The 14,688-nt window shown below is 51.1% G+C and overlaps 1 protein-coding gene across 2 annotated transcripts; it reads right to left on the bottom strand.

The window, feature by feature from the left end:
• Window positions 1-5,269: 5,269 nt before the first annotated feature.
• NMRAL1 (NmrA like redox sensor 1) lies at window positions 5,270-14,688 on the bottom strand. 2 transcript variants are annotated; one of them, XM_027609726.2, is made up of 5 exons: window positions 14,078-14,680; window positions 10,545-10,783; window positions 8,137-8,386; window positions 6,877-7,067; window positions 5,270-5,557 (listed from the first exon to the last, which is right to left on the bottom strand). In XM_027609726.2, the coding sequence occupies exons 1-5, from the start codon at window positions 14,568-14,570 to the stop codon at window positions 5,378-5,380; spliced, it is 1,353 nt and encodes a 450-aa protein (XP_027465527.2). In that variant the 5' UTR covers window positions 14,571-14,680; the 3' UTR covers window positions 5,270-5,377. The 2 variants fall into 2 exon arrangements, with proteins under 2 accessions (XP_027465527.2, XP_027465528.2); XM_027609727.2 differs by lacking the exon at window positions 6,877-7,067 and having other exon boundaries at window positions 5,329-5,557; window positions 14,078-14,688.

Raw genomic sequence — 14,688 nt, forward strand, 5'->3', positions numbered from 1 at the left:
ATTGTGGTCATTTCTTCTTTGAAATTTGAATTCAACCCTCCTTCTACAGGGTGCTTAGCAGTGGGGTTGCTGGTGTTCTGTCTACTGACAGGGCTGTCCCACATCACTGCTGGCCTTCCTGGGGCCGGCTGGAGAGGTAGCTGGCCTTGTCCATGGAGTTGCACCGGCCTTGGAGCATATGCACACTGGTGGCTGGGTGGTGCTCTGACAAGCCCTGACCTCCCAGCCCAGATCCCAGAGCAGGGAGCTTGCCATGGGACAATGTGCTGATTGGATTGAATGTTCTGAAATTCAGAGAGCCCACGAGAAGATGTGCATGTCACTGTCTCCCTCACTAGATTTTTTTTTTTTTTAAGATTTTATTTATTTATTTGAGAGAGAGAATGAGATAGCACGAGAGCAAAGAGGGTCAGAGGGAGAAGTGGACTCCCTGCTGAGCAGGGAGCTCAATGCGGGACTTGATCCCGGGACTCCAGGATCATGACCTGAGCCGAAGGCAGTCGCTTAACCAACTGAGCCACCCAGGCACCCCTCACTAGATTTTTTTGCCCTCTATTATTTTCAGAGGAACAGTGATTATTTATTTATTTATTTATTTATTTATTTATTTATTTATTTATTGTGTTAAAATTTTTGTTCATTGTAGTTTAATTAGTTGGGGCTCCCAGCTGAGGCTGTCTCACAAAAGCCCCGATGCCCGGCACAACCAGAGTGGCCCTGAGCACAGAGCTCAGACCCATCCCGGGGCTCTGGGCTGAGCAGGTGAGCTGTGGGAGCCCTTGCGGGGCTGGGTGAAGAGGTTGGAAAGAGCTGGTGGGCACAGAGAGGAGTGGAGAAGTAGGTGGGGAGGGAAAGGTGCACGAGTGGATGAGGCTGACCTGGGCAGTGGAGTCTGGCTCCAACCCACTGGCAGGTCTCTGCTCGGATTTGTTTCCCACCTGAGCCATTCTCTTCCTCTTGAGGCCTTTGGGTTTGGGTGGACTTGAATGCTTGCTTCTCTGTCATGAAAACCCCTCCTCAAAGACGACAATCCCCTCCAGTCTCACAAGCTTCTTGGCTACCTGGGTGTCCAGAGACTGCCCCACCCTCACTCTGCCCTTCTGCTGCACTGGGGTCTGTCACTGAATTCGGATACTTATCGCTCTTGCTGAGGTATGTTTTAGCGCTGGGAAACCTGTACTTTGTATTTCTTTTTTTTTTTTTGGATCTTATTTTAATTTTCTAAATTTTTTTACTATTTAAAGATTTTATTTATTTGAGAGGGAGTGGGAGTGATCGAATACGAATGGGGGGTGGGCAGAGGGAGAAGCAGATTTCCCGCTGAGCAGGGAGCCTGATGCGGGGCTCAATCCCAGGACCTGAAGATCATGACCTGAGCCGAATGCAGACGCTTAACTGCCTGAGCCACCCAGGTGCCCCCAAAGATCTTTTTTTTAAGTAATCTCTACACCCATGGTGGGGCTTGAGCTCAACAACCCCAAGATCAAGAGTCACACACACTACCAACAGACCCAGCCATGCGCCCCATCTTTTTTTTTTCTTTAAAGATTTTACTTAGGGGCGCCTGGGTGGCTCAGTCATTAAGCATCTGCCTTCAGCTCGGGTCATGATCCCAGGGTCCTGGGATCAAGCCCCACATTGGGCTCCCTGCTCAGCAGGAGGCCTGCTTCTCCCTCTCCCACTCCCCCTGCTTGTGTTCCCTTTCTCGCTGTGTTTCTCTCTGTCAAATAAATAAATAAAATCTTTTAAAAAAAAGATTTGTCAGAGAGAGAGAGTACAAGCAGGGGAAGGGGCAGTGGGAGAGGCAGAGGGAGAAGTAGGCTCCCCACTGAGCAAGGAGCCCAATGCGGGTCATGATCCCAGGACCCTGGGACCATGACCTGAGCCAAAGGCAGACACTTAACGACTGAGCCACCCAGGCGCCCTGGGCATCCAGATTTTTATGTGGAGATTGTAGTTACTCCATTTTTGAGGTAACCTGTATTCTACAATTCACCCATTTAAAGTGTACAATTTAGTGGATTTTAGTTCAGTGCTGTGCAACCATCACTACAATTTTAGAACAGTTTCGTCACCCCAAAGAGAAATCCCACATCCATTAGCAGTTACTCCCTATTTCCCCAGGTCCCCCAGACCTGGCAACCACGAATCTGCTTCCTGCCTCTATGATCTGCCTATTCGGCACATTTCATATAAATGGAATCATACAGTATGTGACCTCTTCTGGTTCCTTCTGGTTTCACTTCATATAATGTCTCAAGGTTCATTCCTTTTGTAGCATGAATCAGTTCTTATTCCTTTTTATGGCTGAGTAAATTCCATTCTGTGGATAGACCACATTTGTTTTCCATTCATTCCCTGATAGGCATCTGAGTTATTTCCAGTCTTTGGCTATTATCAATAACACTATGAAAGCTGTCTCATTTTAAAAATGTTGGCAGCTACTTAGATAAGGTACTTAGGAGTAGTCAAGCTCATAGACACAAAGTAGAATCGTTTATGTGGGGCCAGGGGGTGGGTGGGGTGGGGAAGGGAATGGGAAGTTAGTGTTTAATAGGAACGGCGTTTGGGAAGATGAGAAAGTTCTGGAGATGGATGGTGGTAAGGGCTGTACAACAGTGAATATAATTAATGCCACTGAACTGTATGCTTAAACATGACTAAAATGGGGGGCATCTGAGTGGCTCAGTCAGGTGTCCGACTGTTGGATTCGGCTCAGGTTGTGATCTCCGGATCCTGGGATCAGGCCCGTGTCAGGCTCTGTTCTGAGCATGAGTCTGCTGGAGTTTCTCTCTCCCTGTCCTTCTGCCCCTCCCTGTCTCTCTCGTGCTCTCTCTCAAATCTTAAAAAAAAAAAAAAAAAAAGACTAAAACGGTAAACTTTGTATTTTACCACAGTTAGGAAAGTGAGAAATGACACCTAACTACTGTATTTCAGGCACCAGATTTCAGAAAACCAGGCACGCATGGCATCCATCCAGCTGGGCCACCTCCACCAGCAGCAGGGGGTTGTGGTGCCTGGAGTCATCCCCTCTGTGTGGTGCTGAACCAGACTCCCCAGCACTGGGTGTGACCCATGTGCACGTCCTTCCTGTGATGACGGCAAAGGCAGGGCACCTCAACTTCAGTGTCCAGGGTGCGGGAAGGGCTGGGTTTCTCTCCAGCCCCATTTGGTTATTGCCAAGAGACAAGAGAAGAGGGTCGACATGAAAGTCTGTTACAGATCAGATGGTTTAAAATACTAGGATTGGGAGTGCCTGGGTGGCTCAGTCGGTTAAGCGTCTGCCTTTGGCTCAGGTCATGATCCCAGGGTCCTGGGATGGAGCCTGGCATCGGGCTCCCTGCTGAGCAGGGAGACTCCTTCTGCCTCTCCCCCTGCTTGTGCTCTCTCTCTCTCTCAAATAGATGAAATCTTTTAAAAAACAAAATACTAGGATTATTTTGTAACATACCTTATTTTTTAGAACAGTTTTAGGTTCTCAGCAAAACTGAGAGGAAAGTACGGAGATTTCCCATACACCCTCTGGCCCCACATGCGCAGCCTCCCCTACTATCAACACCACCAGAGCGGGACACTTGTTCCAACTGATAAACCTGTACTGATACGTCATCATCACCCAAAGTCCACGGTTTACATCAGGGTTCGCTTTTGGTGGTGTACGTTGTGTGGGTTTGGACAGATCTATCATGACATTATAACATCATAGAGCAGTTTTACTGCCGAGCATTTGGGTTATGTGCACAGTGTGGATAGTTCATAGCACGTGGAGCATCCTGATTGTTGCACACAGTTCTACTTCACTGGCTTTGGGATGTGGACTGTTCCCACTGAGGTCAGCTGCTTTGGCCACACGTGGGATGGGGTCAGTGGGTGCCACCCTTTACAAGGGACAGAGAACAGGCCGAAGGGCACTGGAGCCTAGGAGGGTTTGACCGTGTGTATCAGGAGAGGGAAGGTGACCCAGAGGTGTCAGACACTGCTTTCACAAACGATCTCATGGTGCCCTTGGAACAGACTGGCCAGGTAGCACCAGGTAAGCAAACTGGTGAGGCTCAGCGATGTGCCCAGGTCCTGTCACTTTGGAACCCAGTGTGGGCTCGCTGGTTTGCTCTGCACCTGGGGCTCCTCCCAGGCTCCGTACTGACCTCCGGCCACTCTCGGATCTCATCACAGTGAGTCTCAGCCCCAAGCAGGTGAATTTCCCACCCTGAGACCTGGGGGACTTGGCTCACATAGGGCTGGATGCAGATGGCCTGTCATTCTCTTGGAAGCCCACACTGTCACAGTCTTCCTGCCCTGTGGGGGAAGAGGGGCTTGCTGCCCTTCCCTCAGACCTCAGAGGCTGTCCCTGTCCCCCTAAAGTAGGCCCCCTCCTCCCATTATTATCTGTGCCACCTCTTCTCTGCAGCCCTGTGTCAATCTATAAGTATTTATGCATATTTGTATCTGGTTCTCCCACCAACCTAAGCTCCTGAAGGAGGAGAGCATAACCTTTTTGGTTAACGTTGTATTTAGGTTGTCAAACAAATGCTCTTTCAAGTAATCAATGGATTGAATGTATGTGGTGGGACTTCGGTAGGATGGAGGTTATGCAAATCTGTAGACGAAAAACAAGCCTGCCATGGGGCCTCTGGTACATGACCTGTGTTCTCTGGGCGTTGACCTTCCTCTTTTCTAAAGTGAGCAGGAGAAGTCAAACGAGCCCTGCCATTCCAAGCCTGTGCGCACACCACCAGTGAGGCCTCGCTGTCACTTCCTTGACTTTGCCTCCCCCAGCCTTTGCTCTAAGCGCATCACCCGTTTTCAGCGGTGTGCAATCATGGCGACCTCGGCTCCACAGTCTTTCACTGCCCTTCACATGTTCTGCCTGGCCTATTCTGAAGATCACCCACATCTCAGGGCTGCCGCAAAAGGGGGAAGGCCCCACCCCGGAGGGTGACACCTTCAAGCTCCAAGAAGGAACATGCAGTTGGCCTCACCAGCTGTCAACAGGCATGGCTTGTTGGCTGGCTTAGGGAATCCCCTCTGTGCCCTGGACAGTCCAATGTAGTCGAAGCAGCGGTCAGAGCTGTGGTCACAGCGCTGTCTCCCACCTACTGGATGAAACTTATAACTGCATTTATATCCTGTGTCTTGAGCCTTCCCGCCCCCGGCAGGGGAGGGGTGCTGGGCCCCCACCACTTGATGCTTCCTTTTGGAATTTTCATGCCCCAGCAGCTGCCACCCCAACCCCAGTCCCTGAAACAAAGTCCTCTTCTTTTGGAACCCATCTGTGAGAACAATGGCCTTTATTTAAAAAATAATTTTTTTTGTAACACAAGAACGGATCACTGTGACACCTCCCCATGCCCCCAGACGGGGCTGAGAGGTGGCAGGGTCAGAGACCAGCAAAGTCTCCTTTGTGCTGCTCCAGCCACTGGTCCAGCGTCCTGGCCTTGGGGTTGAGCCTCAGGGTCAGTTCGATGTCACGGTCAGGTTTCAGGGCATAGAAACGGAACATGTTGGCCAGGTCCCGGGCGCCAGGGAAGCCATACTTCTCGTAGTCCTCCGGAGTCGTCTAGAAACAGAGGGGAGTCTGTTGGGTCTGTCAGCATCTCTGTCACCCCAGCTGTGGGCAACCCAGTCCCGACCCAAGTCCTTTCCAGTAAGTTCATCTGAAAACCCTTCTACTAAAAAGATTAAAAGTTCAAAAACCACTGTTTTAAGTCAACTTAAATCCTGTTCTTTCAAGGGGCGCCTGGCTGGTTCAGTCAGAAGAGTGTGCGACCCTTGATGCTGGGGTCATGAGTTAGAGCCCCACATTGCGTGTAGGTATTACTTAAAAAAAAAAATCATAAATCCTTTTGAGTTCTTTTGAGATCATGAGATGGAAACTTCTCAGCCCTTTCCAAACCAGAACTCTGCAAACATCACTTTCTTGCTCAAAAACCAAAGCTATTCCCTTTTCCTGACGAAACTGAATGTCAACTCAGCTCCTGAAATCCTCCACAGCTGCATCAGACCTTTCTTGTTGAGATGTAATGCACGGCCATTTAGGGCATGTTTTCTAGAGCACCTCCTTGCACTAAGGAAGCACTTAACATCAATTATTCCGTTCAGTCCTAACAACCAGGGAAGGAGATACTATTCATACAACCATTTTATAGATGAGGATACTGAGGCAGAGAGGATCTGGGACTGTGCCTCAAGGTCACACACTGGTGGGTGTTAAGGGCTGAGAGCAGGATCTGAGTCTGGGGAGTCTGACCCACCTGAAACACGCCCTGCCATGGCGTCCCCATCATTGCTCTGCTCGGGTCTGGGGGCTCTGGGGGTGGTTTTTATCTTTCAATGACTTGGGAGTTTCCCAGATTTTCTTTAATAAAATTTCTTTACTAAGTCAGTCTCACTACCATAATGGGAAGAACCAATAAGAAACAAGGCACCCGGGGTTCTGAACAGGAAGACTGAGGGTCAGCGGGGAGAGGGGGCCAGAGGGCCTCCCACCCTCCCAGCCAGGCCAAGAGGAGACAGGGTGGGGCCCATCTCTCTGGTCTCCTTCCCCTTCCCTCCCTCAAGTCACACCCCAGAGAAGCCCAGCACCCCTTTGTGTTCATGCCTTGCCTTGGACCTTCGTATCCCCTCTTCCTGGAAACTTCCTCGCTAGTTAGTCAACTGTCTAAGCCAGACCTGGCTCCCAAGTACAGCATGACAAAGGTTCACAGTGATAAGAATTAAGATTTACCCTGCCCGGAGTGAGGGGGCTGCCCGAGACACTGCTTCCCTACCACCCATAAAGCCCCCACTAGGGGTGAGAGTGACCAGACCGGGGTGCCAGAGCCCCCTGGTGGGAGCTGGGACGGCACCCATCCCGGGCCCAGGGCTGCGGGAGCCCACCTTGGCGTTGCGCACGGCCTTCCCGGTGTGCTTGGAGAGCAGGGCGGCGTACTCTGCTGCTGTGTGCTTGCAGGTGCTGAGCCCAATGTTCCGGCCAACGTATTCTTCCGGCATCTTCAGCAGGCTGAGCACCACGGGACCCAGGTCGGTCACAGATATGCCATCCATGGGCACATCACCCATGGGCAAGCCTGGGGGGGGGGAGGGGTGTGCTAGCACATGTTGCTGCCATGCCCACCGCCAGGACACGGGCACAGGTCAGCACAGTGGCAGTGGGCTTCACTCAGGAAACGGGATGCGATCCGAGCTCTGCCACCTTGGCCCCTGTTTACGCCCTGAGCCCTGGTTGCTCCATTTACAGAGTGGGGCAAACGCTGGGCCTGCCTACCCTCCCGGGGCTGAGACAGGAACGGGAAGGAAATGAAGGGGCTGCTCCCAAGCCGCCGGCCCCCGTGCACTCTGTGGTATCTGGGATTCCTGACCTGGAAAGCCAGCTATGCTAACAGGAATGCCGGATGCCACGGCCAGGGACTGGCCCAGAGTGGCACATGGCAGGTGCTCCCTAAATGTGTGGAGTCGGTGGGTGACTCTACCTGCCAAGGTGGTCTGGTGGCTGGGAAGGCAGAGCAGGAGCACTTGGGTCCTGATGCTTTCCACACCCATGAGAAGGGTCCACCACAGCTGCCCATCACCCAGAGACCTTGTGGGAACAGAGCTCAGCTAGAGTCGGAACACAAGAGGTATCCCCGACCAGCTCTGCAAACTATAAAAGGGCGATGCCAGTGTGCCAACACCAGGCCCAGACTGCTCACCGTCCCTGCTGTTCACGCACAGGGGAGGGATGGCCGGCTGAGGACCCTGGCCAACCACAGGACACAAGCTGCCTAAGGTTCCCTGTAGCCCATTTACAGACGGAGAAGAAAGCGCTTTCCTACTCTGTGACACCTACCACTGGACCTGATCCTCCAAGTCCTCTCCTTACTCCCAAAGGAGAAGTAACAGGTGTGCTCGTCTCTAGGACGAAGCATCGCATGACTGCCTCCTGATAGATTTTCTCATTGCCCCTGCAAGAGTCAGTCACACCCATTTCACAGAGCAGGAAGCAGAGGCCCAGCGAAGTTACATGCTTTGTGCAAAGTCACAGGCCTAACATGAGGGAACCAGGGCTTGGACCTGGAACCATCTGAGGACAAGCCTGTTTTCTACAACACCCACAGCACTCCTCAGAGTGGACGCTCAGGAAGGAGGAAGGGCACTCACTCAGCAAGTAGCTCTTTCCATCAGGTGCTTTCTGGGGCAGGAAGTAGGAGAGGAGGTTCTCAAAATAGCAGGACAGCCGCACACTGGTCATGGGAACTCCAATGTCCCGGAAATATTCCTCTACCTCCCCTTTGCCATCAAAGTGGCCTGCTGCCAGTTTCCCAGCCGTCAGCCTCTTGATGTTCTCCAGGCCGCTGTAGACCACGTAGTGAAGGCCCAGGCGCTTGGCCAGATCGGCCAGCAGCTTTCCCTGGTGAGAAGGAAAGGAGAAGACACAAAGCTAAGAGGGAAGATGTGTGTCCCCAGTCAGAGCCCTGGCTCTCCCACCCCCGTTGCCACTGTGCCTGATGCTAAGAGGCCGACACCACTTCACCCTCTGATAAGGCTCCCTCTTCTGGAATGATGCTCGCACGTGGTACCGCGCCCTCTCACACACCACTGTGAGCCTTCTGTCTTAGCGTTACTTCTCCAGATCACCCAGGTGGTTGTACTTCCCGATATGCTCAACTGCGGCCCACCCATGTGCACTGTGACGGGTGGGGGTAGGTCTTCTGCTTGGGAGAGGGCTGCACGGAGCTCTCCCACCTCTGCCTGCTCCATGCAAAGCCATGCTCCTTGAAGGGCCTCAGCAGGCCGCTAAGGAGGTGGTACAGCTCAGGGATGAAGCACAAATAATGCTCAGGGGCCACACCTGCTCTGCAATGCACTAGCCTCGAGATCCTGGACCAGCGACCTAACCTTCTGGCAGCGGTTAAACTGGGACAGCCACACCACCTACCACATAAGAATGTGTAGGGGGTTGAACGGTGGCCTCCAAAAAGATATGTGCACATCCTAACCCCCAGAACCTGTGAATGTGACCTTATTTGGGAAAAATCTGCAGATATAGTTAAGGAACTTGGTATCATCCCATGTGGGCCCTCTATCTGAGGACAAGGGTCCCTATAAGAGACTGAAGAGGAGACATGGAGAGGAGTAGGCCACATGAAGGTAGAGACTGCGGGGATGTGGCCATGAGGAGAGGCAGCAGCCACCAGAAGCTGGAAGAGGCAAGGAGTGGAATCGCCCTTAGACCCTCCTTCTGAAGGCTCCCTGATTTTGGACTTCTGGCCCCCAGACCGGAGAAGAGTCAGTTCCTGTTGTTTTAAGCCACTTGGCTTGTAATGGCGGCCACGGGATGCGAACATAGGCAGTTGGGATAATGAGCCAAGGCTGCCATCCATCAGAAAAGCTGTGCTCTCCACTTTGTGGGATGGGCTTCCACATAAGATGTATTCAAAGACAATATCAAGGGGCGCCTGGGTGGCTCAGTCGTTAAGTGTCTGCCTTCGGCTCAGGTCATGGTCCCAGGGTCCTGGGATCGAGCCCTGCTCGGCAGGAAGCCTGCTTCTCCCTCTCCCACTCCCCCTGTTTGTGTTCCCTCTCTTGCTGTGTCTGTCAAGTAAAAAAAAAAAAAAATCAAAAACAATATCAAGGCTAAAAACAAGTCTGGAGACCAGTGGTGCAGTCCAATCTCCCTTTATTTTACGAAGGCCCTTTTTCCTAACAAAGCCCAGGGCACGGAAGGCCCACGTCCAAAGCAGGGCTGTGGATGACGCAGGGCTGAAAGCTAATGTGCTGGCCAGTCAGCAGGGGACTCTCCTCTGCCACCACATTCCACAGATCCCTGAGTACCTGTGTGTGACGGGCCCTGTGCAAGTGTCCCCATCTTCAGTGGGATAGAACGATGGCCACGTTTCACGTTCTCTGTTTCCTATCCCTCCCCGTGCCGCCTGGGCTCAATAACCGACTAACTAGAGAGAATGTGCATGGAAAACAGAATAAACCGAAACATACAACACATCAAAGGGGACACGGGGACTTTCTGGGCTGATGGAAATGTGTTCTGATTAGATTGGTAATATGTGAGTATATTTATATTCAAATTTTATCCAACAGTACAATTAAAATGTGTGCATCTTATTATCACAAAATGATAGGTCAACAGAGTTGGTTTTTTAGAAAGTAAAAAGTTACTGGATGACAAAGTGGGCTGGGGGAGGGAGGAACTGGGAGTGACTGCTAATAGGTACGGGTTTCTTTTCAGGGTGACAAGATATTCTGGAATTAGGTGGTGGTGATGGCTGCACAACTTTGAGAGTATACACTGAATTAATACACTTTGAAAGGGCAAACTATGGTGTCTGAATGACATCTAAGCAAAAGTTACTGGAAGAGGAAGCAGCTGCCTCCCGTACTCATTAAAGTCCAGGAGGACTGCATGGAAGAGGAAGGAAAAGGCCTGCAGTGGACAGTGGTCACAGGCAGGATCAGCCCCTCTCTAGAAGTTGGAGCTGCGTCCCAGGGAGCTCCTTGTAAGATGCCCTGCTCCTAGGCCAGCCTCCCCACATCTTCCCACCTGCCCTCACCTGCTTGACCTCCTGCTCCTGGCTGCAGTTTTCCCAGTAGTTGGTCACAATGAAGGCAGCATGGGCCCCACTAAGGGCCAGCTCCATGCTGGCCTTGTCATCCTGGTCTCCTTGGACCACCTCTGCACCCTGCAGCCTCAGCTCCTTTGCTGCCTTCTGCCCAGGGTCCCGCGTCACCACTCGAACCCTGAATGTCCCATCTTCCAGGAGCGTCCGGGCCACTGAGCCCCCCTGAGCACCTGTAAAGAGACAGAAAGACCTGCAGGGTGGGACCTGCCTGGGGGTCCTGCTCAGGGGAAGCCCCGAAGGGAACGCTCCCCACCAGCCAGATACCCAGACGCTTTTCACCTGTGATCCTCACTGAACGCCTTACACCATTTAAAAAATAACAGCTTTATTGAGATAGAATTCACTCACCTTTTAAAGGGTAGATAATGTGTATTTATTTAAAAAGTGTTTTGGAAAATCCATATACTAGTTGGCTGATTTTACCCAGAGTAAACAAATACTTATACTGGGCAACTGAGACTTCTCCCACCATGCATGCATTATACTTGCCTCGAATTTCACCAGTAAGACTCGCTGCTTCAGGTCAAATAAATACATAAAACGTACAGTGCAGTGGTTTTTTGTATATTCAGAGCATGCAACCATCATCACAGTCAATTTGAGAACATTTCATTCCTCCCACCCCCCAAGAAAACCCATGCCCATCAGCACTCACTCCCTATTGCCCTCCCTCTCAGCCCTGGAAACCACTCATCTACTTTCTGTCTCGATCCATCTGCCTATTCTGGATGTTTCACACAAATGGGATCATACAATATATAGTCTGCTGTGTCTGGCTTCTTTCACTTAGCATACTGTTTTCAAAGTTCCTCCATGTTTTAGCAGGCATCACACCTTTTATCAAATGTTTGATATGTGGGACACCTGAGTGGGTTAGTCGGTTAAGCGGCTGCCTTTGGCTCAGGTCATGATTCCGGTGTCCTGGATGCATCGGGCTCCTTGCTCAGTGGGGAGCCTGCTTCTCCCTCTCCCTCTGCCTGCCGCTCCCCCTGCTTGTGCTCTCTTTCTCTCTCTGATAAATAAATAAATAAAATCTTTTAAAAAATGTTTAAAATGTATTATGGGGCAGCTGGCTGCTTGGGAGGTAGAAAGAGCAACCTCAGAGTCATGAGTTTACTTGTACAAAATATATAAGTAAAATGTATTACAATATTTAACGCATACACAAAGGGATGTCAAAACCCATGTACCCACCCTTTAGCTTAAGAAATATAGTATTACCTACCATCTTCTTCCCTTTTTTTTTTTTTTAAAAGACTGAGGGGCCCCAGGCTGTCCCAGTCAAAAGAGCATGCAACTCTTGATCTCAGGGTCATGAGTTTGAGCCCTACTTTGGGTGCAGACATGACTTAAAAATTTTTTAAAAATTAAAAAAAAACCTTTAAAATAGATTTAAAAATGACTGAGAGGGGCGCCTGGGTGGCTCAGTTGTTAAGCGTCTGCCTTCGGCTTGGGTCATGATCCCAGGATCCTGGGATCGAGCCCCACATCGGGCTCCCTGCTCAGGGGGAGGCCTGCTTCTCCCTCTCCCACTCCCCCTGCTTGTGTTCCCTCTCTCGCTGTCTCTCTCTCTCAAATAAAATAACATCTTTAAAAAATAATAAAATTAAAAAATTAAAATAAAAATGACTGAGAAAATGACAAAAAGTAAAATCATCAAAAGGAATAAAATAAAAATCATCCATAAATATATGGATGGATTCACAAAAGGCGACAAATATATACGCCAGACACCCCGACCCCGTATAAGAAAATTGGCTGTAGCACTATTTGCAATAGTGGAAATTTGTAGACAAATGACGTGTCCTTGGGTAAGAATCTGGTTAAATAGTCGGGCTCCCTGCTCAGCGGGGAGTCTGCTTCTCCCTCTACCCTTCCCTCCTGCTCATGCTCTCTCTCAAATAAATAAAATCTAAAATAAAAAAGAAAGAAAGAAAGAAAAAATCTGGTTAAATAAGTGATCGATCCATGCCAAAGTGATTGAAAAGAATGTGGCAGATCTGTATGTATGACTTGCACAGGTGAACATGAACTCTCCTGGAGTGGAAAAGGTAAGGTGCAGAAGTACAACTACCCTCACACAGTACTGGTGGGAATGTAAAATGGTGCAGTCACTTTGAAAAACAGTCTGGTAGTTTCTCAAAGGGCTAGACACAGAGTTACCATATGATCCAGCAATTCCAGTCTAAGCATGTACCCCCCAAATTAAAAACTTGTCTACATGAAAATTTGTACTTGAAATGTTCCCGGCAGCATTCACAATAGCCAAAAGGTGGAAACAAATCAAATGTCCATCAATGGATGAGTGGATCAACATGATGTGGTCTACCATAAAATGGAATATTATTCGGCTATAAAAAGAAGTGGGGTACTGATACATGCTGAAAAGTGGGTGAACCTTGGGGCGCCTGCGTGGCTCGGTGGGTTAAGCATCTGACTTTTGATTTCGGATCAGGTAGTGATTCCAGGGTCGCACTGGGTACGGAGCCTGCTTAAGATTCTCTCTCTCCCTCTCCCTCTGCTCCTCCTCCCCACCCCAAACCCAAAAAACAAACAAACAAAAAAACCCAAAGTGGATGAACCTCAAAAACATGATGCCAAGTGAAAGGCGACATCCTGTATGATTTCATTTACAGGAAATGTCCAGAATGAGCAAATCTACAGACAGAAAGTAGACTGATGGCTACCAGGGGCTGGGGAAAGTCCAGAGAAAAGCTAGTGGGTATGAGGTTTCCTTTGGGAGTGACGAAATGTTCTAAAACGGCCTGTGGTGATGGCCAGAGAGCTCTGTGCATATACTTAGACATCAGCGAACTGCACACTTTAAATGGGTGAATTGTACGGTATGTGCTGTATACCTGAAGTTGTTGTATGATTTTATTTTTATTTTTTTTAAGATTTTTATTTATTTGAGAGAAAGAATGAGAGAGAGAGAGAGAGAGCACATGAGAGGAGGGAGGGTCGGAGGGAGAAGCAGACTCCCTGCTGAGCAGGGAGCCTGATGCGGGACTTGATCCTGAAACTCCAGGATCATGACCTGAGCCGAAGGCAGTTGCTTAACCAACTGAGCCACCCAGGCTCCCCTGTTCTATGATTTTAAAAACATATACAGGAAAGAAAAAAAAAAAAAACAGATGGGGGCAAAATAAGACCTTTTACCATTTAAAAAAATAATCTTTGTGTCTCTCTAACCTGGTAGGATACTCTAGAAACTTGATGACAGTGATGGGTGGGGTTGTCAGGACGGAGGTGGGAGGGAGATTTAGTTTTGGTACTAAGTGGCACGTGAACATAGTACCAAAACTAAATCTCCCTCCCGGGATGGGGGCTGTGCGCCCAGGTGCTGCCCCCATCCCGGCCCCACCCCACCCCCAGCCCCAGCCGGGTCAGGGGTTCGAGACGCAGCACCCTCTCTCCAGGCCCCATCCACCCACCCTGGGCTCCGCGGGGCTGCGCTCGCTCACCTGTGGCTCCAAACACCACCACCAGTTTCTTGTCCGCCATGCGAGCCCACGCGGGATGTGCGGTCCCGGAGGCCAGGGGGCGGTGGGACGCGCGAGGTCTGTGATGGGGCCACGGGTCCCTCCTGGGACGACCCCGCGCGCGCACCGCGTGGGCCCAACGGGCGCCAGACACCCCGACCCCGTCCCCCACCTCCCGCACGGTGCACCCGGCCGCCGCGATCTCCACGCCCCAACCCGGGTGGGAAACCTTGGAGCGGGAACGGTGGGCCCCGGGCCTTGCAGCCGAGTTCACCGCCGGGGGGGGGGTGGAGGGAAGAGGTGTGGAATCTGCGAGAAGGCTGACCCCGCCCGCAGCTCCTGCCCGCCCTGGCAAAGCCGCCCCTCCCCGGTCGTCCTGCGAGAAGGTATTCCAGGCCGCGCTGCTTCGGGACTCCCAGGGTCCGGGCCCTGACTCCGCGCGGAGCTGACCCGCCATCCCCCCCTCGGCGGGCATAGATGGTTCATTCCGGATCGCGCGAGTCTGGGCGTGCGTCCGCGCCGCGCGGCCCGGGCGGCTTGGGCGACTGAATTTGCCGGCCTCCTGGGCTCCCCGAAGTGCATGTGCGGAGCGG

This window comes from Zalophus californianus, chromosome 10, assembly GCF_009762305.2.
Source record: "Zalophus californianus isolate mZalCal1 chromosome 10, mZalCal1.pri.v2, whole genome shotgun sequence".
Lineage (NCBI taxonomy): Eukaryota > Metazoa > Chordata > Mammalia > Carnivora > Otariidae > Zalophus > Zalophus californianus.